The sequence below is a fragment of the Neolamprologus multifasciatus genome, chromosome 20 (assembly GCF_963576455.1).
Source record: "Neolamprologus multifasciatus chromosome 20, fNeoMul1.2, whole genome shotgun sequence".
Classification (NCBI taxonomy): domain Eukaryota; kingdom Metazoa; phylum Chordata; class Actinopteri; order Cichliformes; family Cichlidae; genus Neolamprologus; species Neolamprologus multifasciatus.
Window position 1 is genome coordinate 9,693,798 of NC_140458.1, and position 19,738 is coordinate 9,713,535.

Consider the following 19,738-nt stretch of genomic DNA (forward strand, 5'->3'; position numbering starts at 1 on the left):
ATGAGGTAGTAGAGGCCAGAGCAGTTCAATAAAGTTGCTTAATGTTCATTTTGTGTTGTGAGGGACAGTGCAGGGTAAAATAAACTGTTATCATGAGAGGACAGAGAGGGTTATTGCATGTGATATGAAAGACTTCCAGTATGTGGTCGTCACCGCAAATAATCCGATGAACACCAGATTATTTAGGCTGAAGTCAACCAAAGTGGGTTTGCTTGCTCAAATCCCAATAGGAAGGTGGAGTCATGTTTTTATCTGCTAGAGTAATTATTTCCATCTGTCACACACACTGCCAACATAAAGCAATAGAAAAACAAACAGTTTTTGTGTGAACGCTTTTATTTACTGTGGGAATGCTCAAATTATTTTAAGCATTCCCAGAGTATTTAAGCAATTTTTCAGCCTAGTTTTTCCTCTTTTGTCTTTTGCCCCCACTGGTCTGTTCTCCTGTTTTACTATCAGTCATTTTATGTGGGAGGGGAGGGATGGTTGTAGGGTTTGTGGGAGGAAGGGCTATTGGCTCGATGGCACGTGATGATGTTTTCTCAGTCTAGTCAGTACACACATTTAAATTTAAACTGAGGCACATTAGCCAAAGCATATTTATCCCACAGATGTTTTTTTCTTCTTGTACACAGAGATGGATTGATCGATAGACAGACAGACAAACAGACACAGTCTCCACATCCTCCTTTCCTCTGTGTGTATGCTTTATGCTCCCTTAAAACAGTGTGTGTGTGTGTTGGTGTGTGAATGGCTGTATCAGACACCTTCCAACAATAATAGCTGCCATGCTAAACGAGAATGATGAGACGTATTGGGTAGGTGATCAAAGGACTACTATTTACAACCACTCTCAGCCTGCAGACTTGACGACCCACAATAAGCACACTATACTGTACAGGGAACCTCTTCCATCATGCTTTTACTGCCCATCACTGCAGCTGTTAGACAGGGGAGATGGCAAAGCTTTTAGCTGACTGAGATACCGGCCGTGCTGGACGGCGTGTATGGGCAATGCCATCAGAAAAGTGAATGACTGGGAAAGATAAGGAAAATGGAAGCTGGGAAGAGAAAAGAGAAGGCCGAGAGGGGGTAGTGGAGGGATAGGTTGATGTGTCCCTGCTGGCTGTCACGAGAAAATGCTCCGGTTAAATAGAAAGTGATATCACGCAACTCATTCAAGTTCTTGTGAATTGGCAGTTAGAGTCTTCAGTAAACTAAAGCGTGGTGAACTGTAAAAGAGGCAAAGGGGAGTTCTTACCTGGAGAAGCCAGTAGCACCTACGGTGGAAGGTGGGGATGATGGAGGAGTGGACGTAGCAGCCATATAGACACTGGACAGAAGTGAGGTAGCAGAGAAAGACAGAAAAGGGAGACAAAAAGAGCACATTACACAACAGTAAAGTCCAGGAAATAGACCGACCTCTCAGCTAACCATGGCAGCTGTGACCTTTGAAACCCTGACCTCTTCTCTCCGTATGATAACTCCCACAAGGACCTGCTGGCAGATGGCCAAGCTATTGTTCTTGAAAACAAAGACAGTGAGCTGATGGGAGAAACTGGATGGGTTAGCCAGCATTTCATCACTGTCCCTACATAACCATATGACTTCTCCCCCGGTTCCCTCTCCCTCTCTTCCACTTATATCCTGTCCTCCTTGGAAAGTACCTTTGACAGAATGATTCAGGTGCTTCTTACTTCAACCCCCCCATCACCCCGTGGGGCAACCCTGCACATAACTAAAGCACAGTGTTATTAATATCCTTATCGTAAACAGATAATACTGTGCCTGGGGGCTCGTTACAGTGAAAAGAGCTAGGCGGGGCTGATAACGCATCCTGATATCTGGCAGAGGGGCCAGGAGACATTTTTCACCAGCCGGCAGCAGAGGCAAACGCAACGAAGCACCACGCACTGAGGAACAGCAGCAAGGCAGCACTTAACCTCCTTCCATCCCCACTCCTTCCCAATCCTTCTCTGGGAGACTCATGGCCGTGGCTCCCAGGTGACCTAAAGGGATGGCAGGGCTTTTGCTTGTTTACAGCAGCAACAAAAAAAGTCTACAAAACTCTTTCCTTCCATAACCATCACCAGCTAGGACACAGGCTGTGATTTTGTGTGATACAATATTTAGAAAAGGCAAGGGTAAAATGGATTGCTCTTTAGACATGAAGCCTGGTTCCCAGAGGAATATGGCAGAGGAGAAGGCTGAGAGGGCTGAGCTTCATCCAAATCCAAGTTGGTATAAATGTTTGATGAGAAATTAGGAGAGCTACCAGCTGTGGTGATACATACACTGTTAGTCAAAGTGCACATATGCACATAGAAGGTACAGCATCATCATTCAACACTTGTTGAGTAAGTAAAGGGAGGCTTCCTGGGGAGCTGTGAATGGGCAGAAAGAGGACTACATTATTTAATGATAAATAGGCACCTTGAAGTGTACTATGTGTTTGTCTTGTTTAACCTGGTTAACTAAGCATGGCCTACAGAAGAAGTTTGCCTGTATATGTAGAAAGTAGCTTGCCAACATCAAACTGCCTTGTTAATTACAGCTAGCACTGTACAGCGACACAGACTGGGCAAAAGGATAAAAAAGGCACATTACACAGTTAAAACACAAATACATCACACACAAGTACAAACTCATGTGTGAGGCTGCGTATATCCAGAATGTTCACCCATAGGAGTCTTATGATCAATTAACAAGAGTCAAATTAGCCTTGACTGTTTCACCAGGTGTTCCATTGTTCCATTCACATCTTTTGTGAACTCATTTCAATACTACTGAACTCTGCATGTGAGAGTTTGAGAGGGTGAATGCATGCAGACTGCCTCCTGTTCTTATTTTTTTGCTGTACTCTCATCCATTACAGCTGTCTGAAAAAGGATGTATGCCTCCTCCCACTCCCATAGCTCTGCCATCCATTACTCTACGCTGGCAATGGGCAGACACTTCCTCCCACACCCACAGTGAACTGAACATCACATTACTACAGTCGACTACAACAGCTATCGTCTCGCACATTTCTCCTGTGCAGTTTCGTGAGCATTTATGTCACAAACTCTACTTTGGACCCTTTTCAAGAGATTAGTGATGCAACAAAGGACACTGGTCTATATGGCATTAAACTGTTTATGCATTTCACTACAGTCATGTGTTGAAAGTTCTGTGAAAGGTGCTTAAAAACAGAAATGCCAACTTTCTGTCTATGTAACGCTTGACTTTAAATTTCAGTGCCAGCACTGATACGACTTTGCACTTTCACAGCACAAAGAAAATTGCAAACTTCTGGATGTCGCTCAAAAAAACAAAACAAAACTTGCTGTCTTGTTCATTCTGATTACAGAGCGTTTATTAATATATCATGGTTAATACTGCTATAGCCTAAAGCGCTTGGCCCACTGAGAGTGTGGTGTGGCAGTGTACAGTTGGATGGTATAACGGTATGGCATGCTCCTCTGGATTGACAGGTGGGCCGGTGCAACAGGCCTCTGTGACTAGGGCGACTGGGGAGTGAATAAATTAGCCCCCAGGCTGCTTTCCTTTCCCTCTGTTTACTCCATTTCTCAACCACACAAAGCAGCGTGCCAGACAAACAAGCAGCTTAAAGCATAACACAACTGTTGCACCTGTCATTGCCGATATACACAAGGCATCAAACACATTTTCCCACACACACACACATCCATAAGCCTGCGAACCCTTACTCTACTGCAACATAAACACCAATTCACTCTTACAAACACACACATTTGCGCACACACACACACAAACTCACAAAATTAGACATTGAGTTCTCAAGCACAAAACGACACCCACTCAGAATCATACATTTTCACACACCACAGGCTTTGACACTCATGCACACAGCTTTATGCATACTTACAGAAGAAATCACAACAGACCCCAATACAAAGGCATACCAAGAAAATGTTGGGAGCACGAGCACGCCCATACACACAAAGCTCATCATACTTGAGCGCTTATCAGTAATTCAAGACGCATATCAGTTACTGGTGTTTCTGCTGCTTTCTGCATGCTGAGTGTCTGGGTGACAAAGTGATGGCAGCAGAACCATTATTTGCTGTCTTTGAGCTGTGACAGATGACAGCACATCGCAGGGCAAGCAATTAAACCATAATTATAGACACATACACACATGTCCTCGCATAAAAATTAAAGTTTCCCAATGTGTAATTTTGAAGAGCGTTTGCACACTGATACAAAAACATCAAACCCCCCCCCCCCCACATAATTGCATACGTGCTCACAAACACGGCCATGCAAATATGGATGTATTATTAGTGTGGCGTCGAATATGAGGCACAGCGGAAGAATGACACAGAGCAATTTATAGAAGAATTCACAAGTAGTGTGTCCATAATGTATTCATGTGCTGTCACTGCGGACAGCAAGAAAAAAGAGTTACAGCGACGTGTGTCCTCCAAAGTCAGACACTGATGCAGCAAATTCATTTGGTGTTGTCACTCAAGCAAGCGGCCAAGGCAATGAAATGCTGGCATGACCCAATGAGAGGGTATTATAGGACTGAACCCCTCCCCAAACACCCGTCGACCCCCTCGCCCCTAAAACCCCTCCCAATTGGGGTGTCATCTGAAGTAGAGCAGGACCGCAGTTCACACGGGGCAATCAGGCCAGACAGTTTGTCTTAAATAAAGCCTTCAGATATAAAAGCAGAGCCACCACTGGCTACCTGTCTTGCCTCTGGAGGCCACCACTGCCCCTGGCCTGCCTGTTGCCCTGGCGACACCTCACTTACATTCATCCATCATGTCTGACAGGTGTCAAGCGCAGCTAGAGAGGAGCTAGTAAAATGCAAAGTCTGTGAAGGCAATACGGCAAGCAGACATGCAGCTATAAAGAGACTGAGAGAGAGGGGAAACTCTCTCATTAGACCATAATGATGTGTGAAGACAGTCCTAATCAGAGCGTGGCACCTTATTTATGTTGGCAATTTGCTGTTTTCCTGCCGTGATGCAAACGTGTTACTGTCAGAAGCTGCCACACATTTGTCTTTCTGTGGGATTGTTAGTCCCACTGTGAAGAGCGCACATGCATACACATTCACTTAGTGGCACACAGGAATGTGCACGTACATGGATAACTTGCCTGGCATTTTCGTAAAAGAAAACCCTGTTGTTTATGATTTCTTCCCTCCATCCAGCTCCCTTTTATCACGTCAGGCCAACTCTTTCAAGTAGAATCTTTTTATGTAAGACTCATGTATCCTCTAATATTTCCTTCTCGGCATTTGTTCGCACATACTCGATCATTGCTCCGGATGAGCATAACCTACTGTTGGATTTTGTGTAATTTTTTTTTAGGCCTGGCTGTATTGAATGACTTGCTTTGCACTATTAAACAGTTGTTGACATGGATATCCACCTAGTGAAGCCACTTCTGGCTCACTGCTTCATTAGCGGGAATGTATCATTTTGTGTGTGTGTACTTCTGTTTGTGTGCATGTTTGCATATGTCTGTTCATATGGATGCCTGGGGCAGGTGATTCAGCCTGGGGCACAACAGCATAAATAGAGCTCACACTGCAGCCAATCAGGCAGTACTATACAACCCCATCCATGGAGGGAACACAAAATCCATACTCAATAGAGATTCATGGACCATGCAAAATTCAAACTACCCTGGCCATTGACAGCATCCATGATGACTATTGATCAACCAACGATTTCTGGCTCTATACAGATGTGATTAGATGACTTAGGGCTGAAAAGTGCCACTTCCAGTTTGGAGGATGAGCTCATTTTCGACTGATACCGTAATGCTCTGCATTTCACCTGCTTTCTTTACAGTCAGCCTCCCCGCTCTGCTCTCTCCCAATCGTTCAGTGGGAATCAAATTATCTATAGTGTCTGGTAAGGTGGCACTATGCCCAGAATGGCCATAATACACAGTAGATGCCTGTAAAGAAATGAGAGAGGGAAAATGCAGAGCTCTGGTATGGCACTGGCACTATGGCAGTGGTTTTTTATCCCTGCTATGTTTTCTTTATTAGGTTTTTCTTCTTTATACGCCTTTAAATAAGCCACAACTTGTAAAGATGTAACGGTATAATTCTTCAGTGCATCTGAAGACCTTAGCAACGGCTGATGAGACATTATACATAATAAATCAAAAGAGGCTTAGATTTATCTCTCCAGTCTTCTCCACTAGACCAGCTGCTGCTTCTAAATCAGTCAAAACCGAGCGAGCTACAAAATGAATTGGCAGACTGCGCCTGAGCTGAGGAGAAAAATGGAAAACAAACCTAAATTCCTCAACAAAGCAAAACAAATGATGCTCTGGAAAAATGTTATGGAAATGACTGTCTCTAAAAATAGCATACTCATTGTAAAATAAACACAAACAGTTGATAAACAGGCCCCGAAGAGGAGAATTAATTAGCCACGCTGGACGTGTAAACACAGCTATACATCAAGTTCAAGAGAAAAACAATAACAGGACTGAGGCAGTTAGAGAGAAACCCCTGACCACTTGCAACACTGAATACCTTTACTCTGTCTAGCTTCATTCCTGAGGCTGAGGAAAACTAGAAATTCAAGACCAAACCGAAGAAAGACATTTTCCAGAGAAAAACCTTGGCAGTGAAGTTGGAATACAAGAATTACATATCGAGTTGGGGGAGAAATAATAGTAGGATCAGAGACGGGAAGAAGAATACAGAGGTAAAAAGACAGACGAGAGGATATAGGATTTATAGACACGCTTTCGCACATGCGAGAGGAAGCTCACGCTCATGCCCATGCACGTCTGTCTCCCTGACTGAAGACACTGTGTCTGTTGATGCTAATGCTAGCCAGCTGGGCTCACAGCCAAAGGTATTAAGTGGAATCGAATTCCACCAAACTAGCTTTAATCAGCAGGTTTTTAAGGTTAGAATTACTTTCCCTCTCCTCCAGCCTGCTGGCCAAGGTTAAAGCAGAGACAGGCAGGGGCTGGGCTCAGCTAATGGGATGGAGGGGTGGCATGGGCCCTACGGCATGCCACCACATTCCAACACACAAAGACACAAGTATATCAAGTTACACCTGCACTGCCCGTACAGGAGGCAAAATAAAGTTTTTCCCAGTTGCGTTCTATGTACAGTTATAAAGAAAATGCAGCTTGTGTTAGTGGAACACATTCAGACCAGCCTTAAAAATGCAACCACAAGTAAAATATCTTATAGAATCATCAAGGGAAATTCCTTATAACAGCTAAGTAGATAAAATCTAAAGTAAAACACTCACATTCATGCTTGTGTTTAAATAGGTAGTTGTTGGTTTTGCCTTTTAGATGGTAAGTGCCTTGACATATCAATATAAAGAGAAAGGGGTGATGTAGTAAATGCCCATGACTTAACTCTTTAGGTCTGCACTTACTGTGTCATTTCAGTTGACACGGTCATGCTGCAGATGGAGGAACATACACATAAACACATCAAATAAACAAACCCTGATCAGTTTTGTTACTGCAGCTATATATTTTCTGATTGCAGCACTGGATAAAGGCCAATTCACTTAAAGTAAGCCAAACAGAAATGCTGAAAACCTTTTCACAAAAAGAGAGGTGAAATGACTGGACAAGTGAATATACTGAGCAGTTTTTTTTGTTTTTTTTTACATTTCACAAAGAGCCACCTGACGTCTTGCCTTGACCTCAGCCTATGACAGCAGTCAACTCATTGATGGCTGTCAACAAAAGAAAGCTCTGTAAACCTTGCAGCTCTTCTGTCAGATTCTCAAAAGTCAAACTGTGTTTCTATAGTAGCCACAATATAAGAAGAAGCCTACATATGCAAGGGTAACAAACTTTCTCTGTCCACTTTTCTCTCCACGGTTTTTCTTTTTTCATATCTTTTCGCTCCCTTAGGCTGACTTTTCTCCAGAAAGAGGCCTTGCTTTGGAGATCTATTACATATTAAATTAGAACTGTACCTCAAGTAATGTCTTTGTTTTTGAAGTTCTAATGGTCTGTCCTCAAAATCTGTGTTTGAACCCAGAACATCTTAACAAAGCAAAATAGCTTTAGTTAGAAGTCTGCGTGAGGTTAGCAAATTATACAAACGTGGGGGATGGCAGGTTACAAATGGATACTAAGTATATGTGTAAAAGGTGAAAAGGTAAATGGAAACCGGTCATTATCTCAAGACACCACTTTCTTATCACTCTAACCTTTGAGCTGACCTCGAGATTGCCGGTGTTGAATAGAAATGAAAAAACGTCACAAAGCAAAAAGAGTAATGAGGAACTGTTTGCTTTACATGCCTAGCCCTTTCGATGATGACAGACACTTCATTCCATTAAAACTGGAGTAATGCATACAGCAGCCAGGTTATCAAGCCACAGCTCAAAGACACGAGGTTGGAGGTCACGTTTTAGCTGTCATTTTTAGTGGGTAGGAAACAGCTGAGTCTAAGAAGGCTTTCCCGTACCCTGTCTCTCAATTGCGCTTAGTCAAACACAAATGCATGTGCTGGAGACTGGCCAAAGAGATATTAAGCCAGAACATGAATATATTCACATATACCTTGAGGGAAAAGCTGAAGAAGATTACAGGTAAAGATTTAGCTGCAGCAAGCATACAAGCAAAACAGATCTCAAATTCAACAATGTCCTTAAAAGCTGACATGTCCTTATTTAAATAACAAATTAATGGCAGAATCACAGTATGAGACTGATGCCTCTTATTAAGCATAGATGGCATTGTTTGAATCTCTGTGACCGTCTATTAACCTTCGCTTATGTTAGCTGAGGTAAGGATAAAAGTACCACAGCATAGAAAAGGGGACTATGTCCTCTGCATTAATAAGAGCAAACATCCAACCCACTGTTTGCCCCTAAATGCACACACAATGGAGACCTGCTGAAGATGACATCACAGACCTCTGATTCCCTGCTGTGGGTTATGCCAGCCAGACATGCTGCCCGATTGTAAGAGAGAGCCCAGATTTGTAATGCTGCACACTTCTGTTAGGGCTGATTAGCAGAGGCTCACGCCTTCTCGCCCTGCTGTGATCTATAGGCACTCAAAATTTCTAATATCTCCGGTGTGAGCAAGGAAGAGCTGAGACAGACTGTAAATCACGAGTCCTACTGAGTGAAGGAGAAAAAAGGGGATAGATGAATGGAGAGAAAGACAGAGAGCGTGAGTGACGGAGAAAAATATTCAGCTTGTATGAAAACATGAAGGGGGGGAGAGGAATGGAGAAAATTATTAAGGGAATGAGGTGAGAGGAGAGGGACTAGTGCACATGTAGGGGAGAGAGGAGCACAGATCAAGGAGGCATGAGAGAGTTAGGGAGGAGAGAAGAAAGGAGAGAAGAGGAGATATGATTACCAAGGAAACAGCAAGAAAAAATCTTTTTGCCGGGGAGAAAGAGACAGAGTGTGTGGAGTAGACAAAGAGGAGAAAGAGCATGGGGGGAAGAAAGGGAGTGGGAGGACAGAGAGAGACACCGAGAGAGAGACAGAGAGAGGAGAGGATAGAATGAATGCTAACAGGGAGCCCAAACCCAGTACTGAGGCTTTATCCTTCACAGGCGGAGGAGCAACAATCGCAAACACATTTTCTCTCGCCCTGGCCCTAAGAGAGATAAAAAAGCAATTTGTATTCTATTCCTATTCAGCGTCGCTTGGCCTGTTTCTCTGCCTGCATATTTGTAAACACAGCTTTGTCAGAGCAGCTTAATCTTCCCAACACAAACACAGACTACAGGAAGGAGGGGCGAGAAAGGGTGAGTAGGGAAGAACAGTGATGGGGGGGGGGGGGGGGGTGTCGGGTAAAGGACGAGAAGGAAGGAAAGTTGGGGGGCAAGAGGGTGAGGATGGAAGGAGAGGTTTGTGGAGCAACACAGGGTCGCAGGAGAGCATCGGGAATCAGAACCCGTTTCTGTCTCTGATGCCACAGGATGTCCTCGTGTCAAACTCTGGAAGTCCCACTGTGTCACATACAAACACACACATATATGTACACACACCGCTGGCTGAACTGCTCACCCCTTGTCATCATCTCTACTGGCCTAAAGTCCAGCAGGCTGGACAACTGACAGAGGCAAAAGAACAAGCAAATCAGTCGACATCAAACGACGCTGGTGTAACAGATGGAACGGACGGGCCGTGTGCTTCCTTAACTGTCACCAGACTCCTATTTAGTGCTTAAGCTGCACATTTTGCCTGACATGGAGCATACAGGCATGCACCTCCAGCTTTCAGGGAGACAAAAGGTTCTGCAAGGGCCAAGCCACAGCTGTTCCTCACGTGGAAGGAGAAACACGCCAATGCAACCAATTATACATTAAAGCGCAGAGACTGAGATGGGGTTAGCTAGAGGGAGGAAGTGAGGGGACTTGGAAGTGGCGATCGTCTGTGTGCACACTGGTTTACGGAGGCGTGAAATTAGGCAGAGTGGCACCTGCCAATATGCACTGCATTAAAGCGCACTAGGCTCACCAGGGTTTTTTGTTGTTTTTTTGGCCTTCCATATCACTCAGTAGGTCTCTTTCATTCTCCCTCATTTTGTTCCACCATACTTTGACAAGTTTTTATTATGGCCCACAGTGCCCAATTAAAGATTGATAGCTGCCCCCTCCATTCCCTACACTCTGGGTAAGATGGTGGTCTACTTCAGAGCATAGAAACCACCTTCATCAGCTTCTGTGTGCTTCTTTTACAACTATAGTCTCTTCACCCCTCTTTAGTCCCTGCAGAAGGCAGAACACCTAATTTGGACAGCCAGACTCAGCAGCAGGATTAAAAGGATCGAGAACAAAGACAGTAATGACATCGATCATTGAGGTGCTATAAAACCAGCAGCAATCTTGTTCTGACTGTATAGGCTGCCTCCTATGTTATATCCGCTGCGTTAGATCCCCTGGAATTGTAATAATAAACCAACAAACTGAATTTAAAATGATAATAATAACACTTGACATGAAGTTGTTTCTCTGCTAATGCAAATACCCTTGAGTTTGGCACTTTCAGGTTTAAATAAAGGTCAACAGCATCACACTGAAAACAAAATTATATTATAGTGCCATCAGCTAAAAAGATAACCACACTGACATTGTGAGGCACATTTAACACTGACAAAACATTCCATTTATTTTGTGTAATAGTAATCGGTGAGTAATTGATGTAAGTAATTTTTTTTACTTTGCCAGTGATCATAATTGTGACTGTGTGTGTGTGTGTGTTGGGAGAGCTCAGATTCAGAGAAATGAGGACTGCAACAACAGACAGATAGACAGGCAAAGAAAGACAGGGAGAGCTGCAGATTCACAGCAGGCAGATGGAAGGGCCTGCGAGCCCCAAGGCAGCCCTGTGATGAAGACAGTGGGGAATGCAATGGAAGGGGTCCATAATATGTGTGGCTGGTGAGTGGGGGAGCTGGTTGGTTAAGGGGGTGAGGTAAGGCAGACAAGAGAGAGTGCGTAAGAAAATGAGAGCGAAGGAAAAAATCAGCCAGTGAGCCAAAATGAGGGAAAGGAAAGCAAATGAAAAGTGACATTTTAATTCAGAGGGCTTCTTCTGCCTGAGTTATTATGAGATGTTTGTAAGCTGGCTTGTTCATGCATCTCCCCTGGCCTTGTGCCTGGCTCCTTCTCAGTGAGGAGACCTGTGGCGCTAACCTGTCTTTATCAGAGCTGCACAGCAGGGGACAGCACTCTGCCACCATCTCTCCTTTGATCCTCCCACTTGCATGGCTCCCTGACTTCCTCCCCCTTTTCCTCCCTCCTTTATTCACTCCTCCACCATTGCTCATATGCAAAATGTCTTTCTGCGGAGCGAAGGCCCTTTGATATGGCCAAAGGCATCCGTATTCCCTCCGCTTTTAATTATCTGAAATTCTAATCTGGACATCAATGGTTAACTTTGGCTTCATGCAAACTCTTGGAAACACTCTGGACAAAACTGAAAAGTGAAGAAATCTGAAATAGTGGCAGGGCCAGAATGAGAGTCCCATTGTAACAATTATGTTGAGAAAAAAAATGTGACTGAGACTGAAATGATTTGACATTCTGGCTGGGTGAAGCTTAGTGTCTGAAGATAGAAGCCTGACCAGGGTATGTGATTTCAACTGTAGGAGAAGAAAGGCCATGAGGGCTGTATTGGGCTGGGGCAGCAGCTAGGGAGCAGACAGATAAAAGAGACAGACAGATAAAGGAGGCAGACAAATAGAGGAAGCGAATTATAGGTACACTCAGATGGGTTAAAACGTACCTGAAATACCAGACAGGTACAACCTAGCAGCCAAAACAGACAAGGATGGAGGAGGGGGTCTGAATGTAGCAAATTCAATCAGGTAGAGAGATGTGTGCACACATATACAAATACAAGTACAACCAGCCAGACAAGAACATGGATAGATGCATTGTATGAATACAAAAAGGGGGTGTGATGTGAAATGTAACAGTAAAACAGAAAGGGAAAAGGACCCTGAGCAAAGTCAAAGTGAAAACGAGAGAGAGAGACAGAGACAGACACGGGGATGGTGGTGGGGGTGGTGGTGGTAAGTCGGAGTGCCGACAGGTCTCCAGAGGTTGTAATATATAGCAGCGTTTCAATCTCTCAACAGCAACTACAGCCCTCCTTTTTCATATCCTTCCACAGTCTGAGGACGGAGAGACACTTCTGTCCTTCTGAGCCAAATCGGCATTGAGGATGATATAATGTGGACATTTTTTGACATTATATCCTAAAATCTGGACGGTTATTTGTGGCAGGATGTGTTCTCCGTTCCCATTCTATCCTGAAATCTCAAGGTTACTAATGCTAAAGGATGGATATAAAATGCCAACGTCAAACATGTTTCTATGTTTGTCTTGTACTGTTTCCCCTCTCCCTGAAAGGTTCGAGACCAATGGTTGATTTATCTGCTGCATGCACCATTAATCCTGCAACCATGCATGCCTCTGCTGAATAATTGATCTTTGTGCTACTGTAACTAAATCCGTCAAAACAATGACATCCCACCTCCTTCTCTTTAACTCTCTCCTTCCTATTGCTTGGTAGCAGAGGTGGGGATGGAAAGGGTCAGGGCTAGATGGATCCATGTTGCATCACAGTAAAGAGTGGGAGGTTGTTGTTCAACCACCAGAGGGAGTTTCCCTCCTCTGTTATTATGTAAGTATCCAGAGAGGAAGCCCGGCCACTTGCCCAAATGCACAAACAAAAAATATAGAGATGTTGTTGACAGGGTAGTTTGACAATGCCACCACCTCCTCTGGAGTCCTGGCAGCCAAGTGAGTCAGGGCTGAGCGCAGCAATGACCTCCTAAGGTGATCGGCTCTCAACTCTCTGTCTAGACCTCAACAAACAGCTGCTCGGTCTGGAGCAGAAGGGAAACAATGACCCTTAATTTATGTCCACACCCTCCCTTCTTCCTCCCTCTGCCTGTCTCTTTGACTTGTTTTTGCATACTGCATTTAAAGTAATAAGTACAGTATCTCCTTGAATGCCACAGTGCTATAAATCAGAGGAAAATAGACCTGTCATCTTAGTAAACAATGCATGGGACCAGTTATCATTAAAAGCAAAAGAGTTCTAGAGGATGCCTGGCCATGCATACGGATGAGGATGGGACCAATCTACCAATCTCCTTGGCTCACCCTAAGTTTCTAGGCTGTCCTGTGAGTACACATACACATATGCACATGCTTACAGACACGCACATGAACAAATAGAAGAAGGGCATACAAAAACTGCTTTAGTTTCTTATTTTGAGATGTCTAATGTCATCTTTCTCAGCGAAAGAAGGCTATTATTTGAGAACAATTTGGAAAAGGTTTCGGGACACAACAGAATATAGATTTGTGTTTACTGATTACCATATGTCAAAAAGGTTATTGAGGGAAAATAGCAAAAGGGCTGTTGTTGCACAATTTGAAAGAGAGGAGATTTCCCTTTTCAAAAACAAAAAGACTATTGTGTCTTTGTCTTAAAGTAAAAAATAATGTAAAGTTATGCTGCAGATTCGGATCCCAAAGGCACCGAATGATGTTGATTTCCTCAGACCCCAAAGCATGGATAAAGGCTTCCCAAATAACAGTTTGATTATGATATTTACGCTGTATAATGACTTCTTATGACAAATAGCGTACGATCACAGAGTCATTCAATCATAACATGTTGGTCGAAGTGACATTACTAAGATTTAGGTCAGTGCTTGGAAAATGAGCTCCGGATTCGATTGCAGAGACGACATTGTTCAATGTCACAACAGTGCCATGAAAATTTAGGATCATTTGTTATGTAGTGCCATCAATGTTTATGACAGCCAATCCATCGTCAAGTAAGCTGTATGTCAACCTTTATGTCAGCTTTATGACACATGGATCGCATAAAATGTCATGGAATGCCATGTCTATGTTTCTAGACACCCGAGCCCACGCGATGGATACAATTCTCAAAGAGAAAATCACAAGCTTTAACACATGTTTGCAGAGCAGAGTTGATACCCTTCATGTTAATCAGGCACCAGCGTTTCTGTACCCCTGTGTAAGGTGGGCAGGAGAATGGCTCCCGGCAGCAATTTGTATGCAAAGCTGCATATCCTCCTTCCATAGCTGAGGCCCCTCAGGTGTAACTGAGTGGAGGTTCCTGGTGGCACTCTGCCCTCTCCTGCCTAAATGAGATTGGATTGGAGTCTCCCTCATCTCTGTGTGCACACATTCCCTTGCTCTTCCAAAAGGAAGCCCAGTCACAGACATTGTGGCGAGATACAGTGATCAGTAAGATACCCACAAAGAGGAATACTAAAAGACAGAGGAATCAAGAGATTTGCACTAAAATTTACACACCTGCTGATTTTATGAGCCTGAATGAATACAGGAGCCAGTGTTACAGATGAAGATTCATCTGGTTTCTTATGGCAGTGACCGTCTCCTTCTAGATGTATAAGTTACTCTAAAGACGGCACGGTTTGAAAGCCGTTGTTACACCACATTAGCTCATTGAAAACATGGTGTATCCCTAAGTGATACTTGATGAGAATGAAGATGGCTATATATCTGTGTATACTGTACCTACAAACAGGCCTCCAGCAGTAGTTGTGCTTTACAGTAATAGACTTTGGTGAGTAAAGTGCTGCGCCTGCACTTTTAAAGTGGATAGAATTGCAGTGCTACAGAGTTCATAAAGGGGAATATGGGAGAAAAAGGGGAAAAAAAAATATGTGCAAAGTGGAATCTCTGTCTCAAGCCTTTTTTTAAGCCTAACAGAGGTTGTTATCTGTCACATACACACCACTGACACACACAGACTTAATTAAAGTTCCTTTTCCATCTGATGTTCATGGTTGGGCTGTGTTGTCTGTCTCTGTCTTGTGATAAATTCATTCTGCCTGGCAGATATGAGCCAGTTGATCTGTGTATGTCAGCCTCTGTCTGCAGCTGGCATCCTTCAGATACACTTAGTGACAGAGGGGTCCAGAATGTCCTCTGTGGGATACACGCAGGACTGTCACATTCCAATAGCTCCTCCCAACATAAACACCCCTCCTCTTTATGAAGAAGCCCCAGTGCTCCTGCCCTGTCTCATTATGTGGGCGAGATGTTTGGGGGTCTCTCTGTGCCATCCTGTCGTACTGTCAGCTAGCATAATGCCTCTCAGTGGGCGCCTAGCTACTGCAGCACACAGTTTGTTTCTGTTTGTGTGCCTTTCAGTATGTGTGTCAGCGTGGTCTTCTAATCCAAAGAATTCATTTCTCCACTGCTGAATTCTCCTCACATAGCTCAAAAAACAAGGGACAGACAGGGGTGGTCATTACAATGTAGAGAGTGTCCGCACTAATGCACGACTCAAATGTCACTCAATTTTCAACTGACGGGTATAAATACAATACCTAGATTTGTATATGTGTCTTTCCAATTTGTTCCCATTGCAGAGGGTAAAATTTAATTTAGTAGGGATATTTACACAACCAGATGACAATGGGGCATTGGGGAGTGCTAGTGAGAGTTGCCATCCAGCCTGCAGATTAATAAAAGCCTGCGCAAAGATCTGCGGGATGACAAACAGCGAGAACCAGACAGAACAAAACAAAAGCAAAACAATCAGCTTCTTGAAAAGGCTTAAATGACATTTAATATATTTACTGGCAAACATAAACATAAATTGACACTGGGAGGCTGAGAGGAGTGAATACAATATCTCTGATTGCTATTACTGGCATAAGCAATGACAGCGTGCACTAGATTGGAGTGGTATATTGAATTTCATGTTCTTTGAAATGGAGTCTGAAATGCGAGATTTGTCTTTTGCCTCTGAATCGCTCCCCCCCCCCCCCCCCTCCATTCTCTCTCATTTGGAGACTGGCACATTCAGTTAACTAATGTGCAGTATATGGCAGCGCTACACTATTACCCCATTCTCCCAACTGCCTGTCGAAGGGATAGAACATCGGGTGTGATTTGGGGAGGCTTTCTTCTTGTTTCTGTTTCACATCAGAAACATACCTGCTGGGAAGATTTTCTCTCTATAAATTTCCCCTATCTGCTGCTGAAATGCTATTCATCTCATTACGGTGATTGGGATCCTCATTACATTAGAACGTGTGCACAAGCATGTGTGCGCATGTGTGTTTTCATGCATGTAAATAAAGACAAGAGATAATGAGCATAGAGAAAGGGAGCAAGAGAGAGCGAGAGAAAAGGAGAGTGGTGAAGAGAATGAGGGAGGGAGGAGTGTGTTAATGAGTGTGAGATGTGCTGAGGTCGCTGTGTTTGTTCTGTAATAGTGTGTTGCCGCAGAGCACTGCCACCTCAGGTGGGTGATTAGCAGTAATTATATAATTACACAAAATGTGATAATAAACAGCACAGAGGGAATCAGCTCCATCATCTACTTTGCTACACCTCATATATATATATATATACACACATATACTAATTTTTTCATGTAAAAACAAGTAAATATAAAATCTGTTCTTGCTTGGTGACAAATCCACATCTTTTATTAACGCAAACTTTTGCACTAACACAGCAAGGGAGAGGCAAACCTATTCACACCCAGATAATTCCAACCTGATACAAAAAGTAATGGAACACTCACACTTGTCCTCCACTCACACCTGTGAGTAAAAACCGATTTGCTCCCTGACACACAGTAACGGCCAATAAAACAAGTGCTGACTCGTTCCCAAAGGCAGCCGAGGGGAGCGGAGGGACAAATGAACACAAACTGGGAGTAAAAAGCTGTTCCCAGGAGGATTTTGCCTTTTCTGTAGTCCTCATGCTCCTTCCTGCTTGAGTGAGAAACACTATCTGAAAGAGCGCACCATTGTCCACCTCATCTTTGGGCCCCTCAATACCACTGGGGTGGTGAGGAGTGTTGATTGGATAGTACAGGCCTTATCTTTAGCTCCACTAAGAGTAAAAGCATAATGTACGTGTACGTGCATGAATTCATGTGACCTTGAGCAGAAAAACGTGGTTTAACATGTGGCCAATGGCCAAAGAGCCCAACACACAAGAATTATGACACTCGCAGTGAGGGTACAGGTGGAAAACAACTGGAAAAAATGGGGGGAGGAGTAAAGAGGATGTAGGGAGAAGAGGGCATGTCAGGATCTCAAGGAATGATGGAGGATGGGGAGTGAGAGAACAGCATGGGGTGGAGGCAAGGGATAATTACTGCTAATAAAGCCTAATGGAATTCAGGCCTCACGTCAGGTGCAAGATGATCTGATTACTGCTGGGCGGCTGAGGGAAATTGGGAACTGATCCGTTAATCCCACCGTCCCCTTTTTGTATTTCATTTGATGGGAAGTATGTGTGTGTCTACAATTTTGAAAAAGTATGCAAAGTTAGTTTAACCGTGCTCAGCAAGCACAGTAATTTAAATATTTCACATCTATAGTTTCCGTGCCTATATTTCAATACGGGACATTGCAAATCATATTAGATTCCATATTAGATTTCGTCTTATTATACTGGCATGTGTGTGTTGCTGACTTTTCGGAAGAGTGAATCACAAGGTGTGTTTTAAGACTCACTGTGGCCTAGTGTTTTTAATTCAAAGCATAGGCTATTATAACCCGTACTTGAGTTTGTGCATGTAAGTCCAAATGCATGCTCTGTACATCTATGTGTGTTCATGTGCATGCTGGTTGAACTTTTCAACTGCCTCGCCTTCTCCAAGCCTCCTGCTGATGGCTGCTGACCTTGGCTGAATATCACAGTCTGGCAGCACAAAGGTCACTGAAAAATGCCACCTTTCCACAATAACAGTGTGGTCCAGAGTATATGTTGCATGCCCACTAGTGTCTGAGTGACAAAGATAGAAAGAAATAGAAAAAAAAACATTTCTATGTTTGAGTAATACTATGGGCGTGATATAACTGTGTCTTATATGCAATTCATTAGGAGCCTGTGTTGGCATCCCAGGAATTTTATGAGTTAGGAGATGCAATATGATTGTTTTGAGGCACACACATTCATATCTAAATCATATGTAGCACCATTGACTCTACAAGTAGGCAGATGTGAGGAGAGCTTCCCATATCACATACACTGGTAACAATCTCATTCTCATCTGCAGGAGACCATCTACAGTCTGCCTCAACTTCTATGATGTTTCCTGTTCCCGTCTGGCTTCAGCTTGGCTGCTGCAGTGAAACTGTTTCAGTATAGTGAGCTCAGAAAGAAGCAGGCGTCATTAGCCTGGGTGGAGATGCCTTTCTTAGCCTTTCTCTATCTCTCCATAGCACCTGCTCTGTCTCCAGATGAGATCAGGAAGGTGGGGCAGTGGAGGGCAAAGGAAGGGTGCAGCACAGGCATGCTTGAAGCGGGAAGAGAGGCAGATGGGGGTGCAGACGAGAGATGGGAAGGAAGAAGGCTGTGCACAGAAGATATCAGCCCATGCCTTTAACCAGACTCGAGGCACTCGTTATCAAGGTTTGATTTCTTGCTATGCTGCTCCAGATACTTTGCTCATTGTAATGGCTGTTGGGTGTGAACATGGACGTGGCAGCTGCAAGTCAAAAGGATTAGCCATTTAAAGGAGGAAAGACGTTTATTTTCAAGTGCTGGGCTTTTAGCATTTTTATCAAAATGAACATCCAAGGCAACGGGAAAATAGTACTCCCCGAGGGAAACTATTCTGCGCATTAAAAAAAGAGATATCTGCAGCATGAGCAAATGGAAATAAACAGTGACTTGATGGCCTTCCCAATATGAAAAGCTATGATCAGTAAATCTCAACATTTTAACAGGACTGACAAAACTAGGGGAAAAAACACCATCAAGGCCTTTTCTTTAACCAGATCTGGTCACCTTTCAGCATTTACAAAGCTAATAACGTTTCAACAGGAAGATGAAAGACCAACACGATGTTTACTGTACATAATAGCATAGTGACCTTGTGTTTTATGGAAGAAAACCTTCACATCAGATAGCAAAGGTGAGAATGATCTTAACTCTGCTTTTTTCTTAATTTTACTCTGAGTGAAAAAGACCACGGTGACCTGTTGCATGACCTAAATTTTAAGCTGGGTGATAATATAATTTAGCACTACGACATTATTGCTTATAGAAAAATTTGCTGAATTGGAACGGGAACTGAGAGGCGTTTCACAGTCTCTTACTGGCAACCCTTAAGTCCCTATACAGCTGGTCAAGGTCTGTTTGCCTGTGCTATCTAAGTCCTTTATATAGGTTCACAAAGTTTGTAAAAAGGTTTTTATTGCAGGCCAATCTAAGGCCTTGTTGTGTTTTTAC

General features: G+C 43.5%; 1 protein-coding gene across 1 annotated transcript in view; it reads right to left on the minus strand.

Annotated features, from left to right (window-relative positions):
- camta1a (calmodulin binding transcription activator 1a) overlaps positions 1 to 19,738 on the minus strand; it is a 278,699-nt gene that overhangs the window by 62,383 nt on the left and 196,578 nt on the right. The window contains 1 exon segment of the mRNA XM_085146299.1: positions 1,262 to 1,333. Within this exon segment, the coding sequence (XP_085002425.1) occupies positions 1,262 to 1,333 (72 nt within the window).